General features: G+C 46.1%; 1 protein-coding gene across 1 annotated transcript in view; it reads right to left on the bottom strand.

The window, feature by feature from the left end:
* The window catches only part of gucy2ca (guanylate cyclase 2Ca), a 30,533-nt gene extending 24,246 nt beyond the window's left edge, over window positions 1-6,287 (bottom strand). Inside the window, exons 1-11 of the mRNA XM_061065656.1 lie at window positions 5,657-6,287; window positions 3,389-3,501; window positions 2,906-2,973; window positions 2,614-2,832; window positions 2,389-2,507; window positions 1,787-1,886; window positions 1,589-1,700; window positions 975-1,119; window positions 751-833; window positions 519-636; window positions 1-58 (exon numbers count right to left, since the gene is read on the bottom strand). The exon at window positions 1-58 is cut by the window's left edge and continues 24 nt beyond it. Coding sequence (XP_060921639.1) covers window positions 1-58; window positions 519-636; window positions 751-833; window positions 975-1,119; window positions 1,589-1,700; window positions 1,787-1,886; window positions 2,389-2,507; window positions 2,614-2,832; window positions 2,906-2,973; window positions 3,389-3,501; window positions 5,657-5,867 — 1,346 coding nt within the window. The 5' untranslated portion in view covers window positions 5,868-6,287. The remainder of the gene's footprint in view (window positions 59-518; window positions 637-750; window positions 834-974; window positions 1,120-1,588; window positions 1,701-1,786; window positions 1,887-2,388; window positions 2,508-2,613; window positions 2,833-2,905; window positions 2,974-3,388; window positions 3,502-5,656) is intronic.
* Window positions 6,288-8,502: the final 2,215 nt, after the last annotated feature.

Raw genomic sequence — 8,502 nt, 5'->3', positions numbered from 1 at the left:
GTCACCACGACAACGCTGAGACTGAGGACGATGACGATCACATCCTGTGTGTTAAATGCTGAAAACAAACAAAAAAACATTTAGTAATATTATATAATATTATTTTATATTTTGTTGAGCTGTCAGCATCAACGAGTTAATCTAGATTAATCTAGATTCATTTTGTCCCTCCAGGCTCCCGTAGCTCGTCCTCAGTGTCTCCCTGTAGTCTCAGTGTTCACATATCTTCAGGATGTTTTGTTGCCAAAGCTCGTCGACATTAGAGCAGAATAAAGAAAAACTGTGCAAGGGTGCCGTGGCCTAGTGGTTAGTGTGTGCAGCATGCGCCCCATGTACAGGCAGATGGGTGGCCCGGGTTCGAATCCGACCTGTGGCTCCTTACCCGCATATTTTTTCCCAGTCTCTCTCTCACTTGCTCCCCGATTTCTGACTCATTCCTACAGATCTTATAAACTAAAACAGGTCGAACATTAGAGAGAAAGTGTGTGTGTGTGTGTGTGTGTGTGTGTGTGTGTTACCGTTGGTACTCTTGGGCACATCGTGAGGCAGGCGGCCCCCCTTCCAGGGCAGAGCGGGGTTGGTGTCGATCACGATGGTTTCATTCCTCGATGAGTCAAACACCAACAGAGTTTCATACTGCAGACACACACACACACACACACACACACACACACACACACACACACACACACAGGGGGTTAAAACACACACTCACCTTCACTCTGACAGTTAAAGAGACAGGAGCCTCACCTTTCCTGAGGCTCTGGTGTAGATCATGGAGAAGTTAACGTCTCTGTCTCCGTACTCGTCCAGCACGTAGTGTCCTCCCATACCTGCTCACACAAACACAAAATAAAGATGCTATTAATATTTAATAAATATTCACTGCTTGTCTTTGAATTGAACATGACATAAAATGTTTTGTGATTCAAGATTCATTTTGTTTCAGAAAGCAGCTCTCTGCTCGTACTGACCGACAAAGGTCATGTTTCCAAAAGGGTTGCCAGGCAGAGAATCGTCTTTGGATTTCTTGTTCCTTCTCTCACTGAGCATCTTCTGTCGGAGGACTTCACCGAACAGCAGAACTCCGTCATGGTACCCGGCCACATAGTCATTGATCTGGACATTAAAGGAGGAGTCAGTGAGATGATGAAGGTATCTTACTATCTGATCATTAAGGAAACATGTTGAAGTGCTGGCTTCTCTGACAAGCAGTGATGGAAGCGGGCAAGAGAAGTGGTTCAGATAGAAGTGATTGTACCCGACCTAAAAAGCCTCTGCATGTTTCTAATAAGCTCCACGAGCAGAAACGTGCTCAAACTAGGATCAATATTGGAGATGCTTTTGAAAAATGGAGAGAGGTTAGAACACAGAAAGGTTTACAGACCCATGCAGAGCTGGATAAACACTGAAGCTTCAGAGTCCACCACATGGTGACCTGTGTGAGCATGGACTCTAGAGAGGAGGGGGGGGAGACAACTCTCTATGATGTTTAGAATTTAGACTGCAGTACCCATTTTAACCACTAACACTGCTCCTTTAAATATAGTCAGACTGATGATTCACACAGAGCTGTTGGACGTCTCACCGTGTCGTTGTACGTTGAGTTTTCTCCGTAGGTGTAGTTCCTCTGAGGCAGAGTGATCACCAGCACGTCCTCCATCCCCTTACTGGAGGTGGTGTTGGTGTAGTAGTCCGGACTGCAGGAGGGTCAGACAGCATTACTCGTCCTCAGTGTCACATCAGCAGTTAACGTGCAGAATGGTGAAATGTGAGACGGGCTTACTTGTAAATATCGAGGAGCATGAACATGATTTCATCGTCGATCTTTCTGACCTTACTCTTTAAGGAAACAACGTCATCGATGCTCCCACACAGGATGAAAACTGGAAAAGATTCAAACCAGCTTTAATGAGAAGGAAAACATTTCAGCATGTTAAAATGTCCAACTTTACAGCTGCAGTTCCTCCAGTGTCCACTAGAGTCTGTCTCCTGCAGTGAGTCAGTCCTCATAGAGCTCCATGTTAAAATGTCTAACTTTACAGCTGCAGTTCCTCCAGTGTCCACTAGAGTCTGTCTCCTGCAGTGAGTCAGTCCTCATAGAGCTCCATGTTAAAATGTCTAACTTTACAGCTGCAGTTTCTCCAGTGTCCACTAGAGTCTGTCTCCTGCAGTGAGTCAGTCCTCATAGAGCTCTATGTTAAAATGTCTAACTTCACAGCTGAAATAAAAACTTTTACATCCTGGTACAAAGACAGTTCTGGTCTCTATGTTTAATTTATTTATCTGCAAAAACTCTGTGGGGTATTTTTCTACTCATATTTGATTACATATTTTTTGGATTACATTAGGGCTTTGACTGACAGGTGGGTGTGAAAATGGACTCACTGTTGCTGTGTCTGTCCGACTTTGCGATCGCACTCTCAAAATCTGCCTCCCCTCGCAGCATTATTCTGTTTGTCCTCGTTGCAAAGTTGTTCGAGGCTGCTTCCAACGCATTGATATACCTGTTTCAAAAAGAGACCAAACATGACACATCATGTCCCGACCTGAAGACAGGCTGCTCGTGCTGCAGCAGATTCCCTCTGAGGATCTGCAGCCTGTGTGTCTCACCAGAAGCAGTCCTCAGACACGTTGCTGGACTTCTTGTAGACATAGACCTGTTTCCATTCATCCTTAAACGGTAACGTTTCCTTCAAAAAGTTGATCAGTAAGTCTGAGATCTTGCGTGCGGGGGGCAGGAGTCGGGTCAGTTTGGGTTTGTAGTCACAGGAGAGGCCGAAGCTCCCCGCAGAGATGACGGGAATACTCAGACTGAGGCCGATGTCGTCACTGAGGGAAAGAACAAGCAGATCAGAAATCTGTGCTTTGATTGATGATCACAGAATGTCAGAGTCAGACTCACTCCACAAACTGGAAGGTGGCATAGGTACAGGACGGGCCGAGCATGACGCATCCAACTTCCCCTTTGTTCTGCACAGAGACACAGAGCAGCAGTTAGTCTACACTGAGGGAATAAACACACCAAATACTGAGAGAAACCTCAGCCACACACCTGACCAGTTTCACCTGTTCCATATGAAACTCTTTAGTTTCAGTTTCTATACTTCTGTCTCAGAAGATTCATTTTCTCATTCATCTGGAAACATTCAGCGTGCTTCGGCTTATTTGAATGAGCGACGGTATCATACAGTAATCAAAGTGTTAAAAACATTCAGATCTTTTGTCATATTTTTAACCAGAATCTGCTGCTAGAGAGAGAGAGACACTTGAGGCGTGAAAGAGGGCGGAGCTGGAGAGGTGACACCGGAGGTGAAAAGGAGTTCTAAATGTGATATTTCAAAAAGTCTAGAACGTGTTTAATGTCTCCTGTGTGGAGCACACCTACATGCAGCTTCTTGAGGATGGCCACGCCCTCACAGGTGCTGCTCCCACAGCCTTGCCGGTTGTACATGTTGGTGCTGAAGCCGTTGTAGTTTGCCGTCAGAGAGAAATTTAAATCTGGAGTCATGGAGAGAAGATAAGAGTCTGTGGGTTACTGAGATTCATTAACCTGACGTTATCACACACAGGTGTAAACTCTAAACATCATAGAGAGCTGTCTCCCCCCCCCCCCCCTCCTCTCTAGAGTCCATGCTCACACAGGTCACCATGTGGTGGACTCTGAAGCTTCAGTGTTTATCCAGCTCTGCATGGGTCTGTAAACCTTTCTGTGTTCTAACCTCTCTCCATTTTTCAAAAGCATCTCCAATATTGATCCTAGTTTGAGCACGTTTCTGCTCGTGGAGCTTATTAGAAACATGCAGAGGCTTTTTAGGTCGGGTACAATCACTTCTATCTGAACCACTTCTCTTGCTGCTTCCATCGCTGCAACGCCTGTTGACCTGATAACTGCTCTCATATCTGGCAAACCGAGGGGCGTCCAAAACGGCCGTGTGTGGGGGGGGGGTTAGAGTTAGGGGTCTTAAAAGTGCCTACCTTCTCTGGTCTAAACAAATCCAGAGCATTCAGGAGCAGAATCTAAAGTTAGAAGGAGGACATACTGGCTGCCTCAACATATTGTAGAAAGCTCTCTGGATGTTAGTGTGGATGAAATGGATTGTGCAATAAATAAAAACAAAGTCTGACATAAAAGATAACAACTTCTCTTTCTGATTTTAAATGTTTGAATTCTTTATCCTTTAAGATCCATTTTTTAGTCTAAGATCACCAAAATGTTTCACAAATCAATTCTTTTTAGATCCTACGAGTTTGAAAACCATCAAATCTCTGTTTTTATTTATTTAAATTTAATTTATGTAACCTTCATGTAGCCGGGTCAGTCCCACTGAAATCAGAGACTCCAACCACTAAAGCACTCAAACTGATGCAGGACACATTAACATAACCAGAAAATAATAATCAAATCCATCTATTATCTCCAGAGAGCAGGTCACACACTCATTTGTGTAGCAGCCATCTTTGTAGTTCTCTGTGTTTACTCTTGTTTACACGACGTCAAGATTCACTCTTCAAGATTCACTCTTCAATTTCCCTTTAAAGGACCTGAAGTTTAAGTATCTTAAAGACAGACGGAAGAGGGGTTAGGTAAAGACGGGGGTTAGGTAAAGACGGGGGTTAGGTAAAGACGGGGGTTAGGTAAAGACGGGGGTTAGGGTTAGGTAAAGACGGGGGTTAGGTAAAGACGGGGGTTAGGTAAAGACGGGGGTTAGGTAAAGACGGGGGTTAGGTAAAGACGGGGGTTAGGTAAAGACGGGGGTTAGGGTTAGGTAAAGACGGGGGTTAGGTAAAGACGGGGGTTAGGGTTAGGGTTAGGTAAAGACGGGGGTTAGGTAAAGACGGGGGTTAGGGTTAGGGTTAGGTAAAGACGGGGGTTAGGGTTAGGGTTAGGTAAAGACGGGGGTTAGGGTTAGGTAAAGACGGGGGTTAGGTAAAGACGGGGGTTAGGTAAAGACGGGTTAGGGTTAGGTAAAGACGGGGGTTAGGTAAAGACGGGGGTTAGGTAAAGACGGGGGTTAGGGTTAGGTAAAGACGGGGGTTAGGTAAAGACGGGGGTTAGGGTTAGGTAAAGACGGGGGTTAGGTAAAGACGGGGGTTAGGTAAAGACGGGGGTTAGGTAAAGACGAGGGTTAGGTAAAGACGGGGGTTAGGTAAAGACGGGGGTTAGGGTTAGGTAAAGACGGGGGTTAGGTAAAGACGGGGGTTAGGTAAAGACGGGGGTTAGGTAAAGACGGGGGTTAGGGTTAGGTAAAGACGGGGGTTAGGTAAAGACGGGGGTTAGGTAAAGACGAGGGTTAGGTAAAGACGGGGGTTAGGTAAAGACGAGGGTTAGGTAAAGACGGGGGTTAGGTAAAGACGGGGGTTAGGTAAAGACGAGGGTTAGGTAAAGACGGGGGTTAGGTAAAGACGAGGGTTAGGTAAAGACGGGGGTTAGGGTTAGGTAAAGACGGGGGTTAGGTAAAGACGGGGGTTAGGTAAAGACGGGGGTTAGGTAAAGACGGGGGTTAGGTAAAGACGGGGGTTAGGTAAAGACGGGGGTTAGGGTTAGGTAAAGACGGGGGTTAGGTAAAGACGGGGGTTAGGTAAAGACGGGGGTTAGGTAAAGACGGGGGTTAGGTAAAGACGGGGGTTAGGGTTAGGAAGTGTCAATCTGTACTTTTTTTTTCGTTCTCCAGTCGGTCCGCCTCGATGGCTCGTTCTACGGCCAGCTGCACAAACGGTCGACTCCACTCGTACGTGTTGTCCTCCAGCAGCACCACGTTCAGGGTGAAGTTACGCTTCGAGGACAAACACTCGTCCAGCATCTTGTTGGCGACCACCGCCGTCATCAACACCCCCAGGAGGGTTAGAGAGACCGGGCTGTGCATGTTGATCCTTCAGACGTTCCCTGGTCCCGTTAGAGTGAATGTGTCCGCTCCACAGTTTCTACATGTCAGAAATCTGAGATCTCAGTGTGTTCAGGTGAAGAAGAAGATCTGAAGGGGTTTACATCGATCCTCTGGATCCTCTTCACCCGAGACTGAAAACAGACGGGCCTCTTGTGTGACTCACCGTCCAACATCCAGGTCTAAATAAATCCTTAGTCTTCAATCTGCTTTCTTAAAGTCTGATAAAGAACTGTGTTAACCCTGATGAAACTCCTGGAACAACAAATAATCCGTTCAGAAACACAGACTTTGAACAAGCCTCCGGTCCAGAGGAAGTCTGAGATCGATAAGTGTTCGGTTGGTACGGGCTGGTCTGCCTGTCCTCGTCTGCACGTTAATGAACAACTGTGATCAGTGACCGTGTGAGCCGCAGTCACAGAGGGAGGGCGGGGCTCCCACACTGCACCTGGACTAACACCTGCACACACACACACCAGCTGATACATCCCTCCTCCATGTCTGTAAACAGTGAGGGTTATGATCTCCACATTTCACTTCCAGTCTCATTTACAAGTTTTCATTTCTGCAGCGAGCGTCTGTCCCACATCAGCAGAAAAAGAAGCATCTTCTCTGGCTGCCGATTGCAGAATAATCGTAGACATGACGATAAATCTGCTTGAATCAGTGCCGTGTTTAGTGGTGGAAACTTGTGGTTTAGAGTGGAGGCGGGGGAGCTTTCATGGTGAGAGGGACAAAGGTAAAGGAGGCCATAAAAGTGAAGGCTTGTGTGCAGCTGATAAATATCGTCTGCTATAAAAGCAGGGCGGATTAAGACCATAAAAGTCTGTCCAAACTGCTCGTAAACCAGTGTCAACGCAATCCCAGAAAAAACAGCTTCAAATCCTGAAGAGACCAGACCACACAAGACTCAAACACGGACGTTTGTTTAACCCTGCCGTCAAAAGACCCTCAAGTTAAAGATTGGGGAATGTTCAAGCAGTGATCAGAGTACTGCAGTGGAAGTGGGTCAGACCAAACGCCCCCCTTTAGAACATGCAACCACAACATGGACTAACCGCCAGACACAGCATCCAGACTTACCGTGGTTCTGCTGCATCACTCCGGGTTTGGGGCATTGAAAGAATCTCTCTCTCCCACAGAAGGGGGGGGGGGGGGGAGCTAATCACACCTATTTGGTTTTTTGAACCAGGCTGTAAACATGTTCATCTCTGCTGTAAAAACAGGCTTTTTAGAATGGGTGTGTATGTGACTTCCTGTGCTTCTGCAGCCAGCCTCTAGTGGACACTCCAGGAACTGCAGGATGTTACACTTCAGCATCAGCTTCATTTATCAAGACCTGAGGTTGCTGCTTGCTTTTGAACTCATTTGATACCATGGCAACAAAAATATAATTTCTTGTTTTCAGTTATCAATAAATGCATGCAATCTTCCGCAAACAAAATTTAGCCAGCCTCTAGTGGACACTTGAGGAACTGCAGGACTTTGCAACTTCAGCATCGGCTTCATTCTTCAACACTGGAGGTTGCTGCTTGGTTTTTCTGACGTGACGTGACACTCAGACTCATCTAGGACAGTCATTAGAAAGTCTCTCTGAGGCAGGCGCATTGTACCCGTCCCCACACTTTTTACTGGTCGAATCAGATTAATTAAGGGACATTTCAAGCAATCATAGCCGTTTGATTAACCCACCAGGCCAGAGAAGATTTTACAGTTGAAGCACGGTTAAGTTACGTGTGTTCATAAACAAGCTTTAGAACACCCACACTTTCAAAATTGCGGCTCCATCCCCTGCTCTGAGGTTGTTAGGGTCTTCTGTCTGAGTTAAGTAGTAAAATATCCAGGTCCTAATGTGCGTAAGGCACGCTGCTAGTTTACATGACTGATTAGTGTCATAAGGGTTCATTGATACGTATAGTTGAGTATCATCTGCATAACAATGAACATTTATGGAGTCTTTCCTCATAGCGTTACCCGGAGGAAGCAAATATAAGGTAAAGAGAATCGGTCCGATCACTGAACCTTGTGGAACTCCATGGCTGACTTCATGGTAAATGGACTTGAGCTTATAAAGTGCTTTTCTAGTCTTCTGACTACTCAAAGCGCTTTTACACTACATGTCACACCTACACACTCACACCCTGATGGTAGTGATCACTATGTAGTATCATCCATTCATACACCACTACTGAAGCAGCAGGAGTCTTGCCCAAGGACACATCGGATATGTTGCCCAGCTGGGGAACCCTTGAACCCTCGACCTTCCGGTTGAGAGGCGACCCTACCCACTGTCCCACAGCCGCCCCTTTACATTATCATGATTATGTAGTTATGACATTAGAAGCCATGTTTACATGAAATATGTTGAAGTGAATATGAATTAGCTTTCTCATGTTGCTCTACCGTCGAGCTAAAGCTAAACCAACACAACAAACATGATTCATCCCATTTGGCTCCTGTTAAAACACTTCCAATAAAAGCTTCAGTCTTTCCTCGACTGTGGTTCCTCCTTCCTCTCGGCCTCCCGCCTGTCCGTCCAGGTCGTAAAGGTGTTAAACAAACAGACAGATATGACGCTGACATAGCTCTGTCGGCCCCCGGCTGAGCAGTAATTTAG

This window comes from Labrus mixtus, chromosome 20, assembly GCF_963584025.1.
Source record: "Labrus mixtus chromosome 20, fLabMix1.1, whole genome shotgun sequence".
NCBI lineage: Eukaryota > Metazoa > Chordata > Actinopteri > Labriformes > Labridae > Labrus > Labrus mixtus.
The sequence above is the reverse complement of the archived record's forward strand: the minus strand, read 5'-3'. Positions and strand labels throughout refer to the sequence as shown.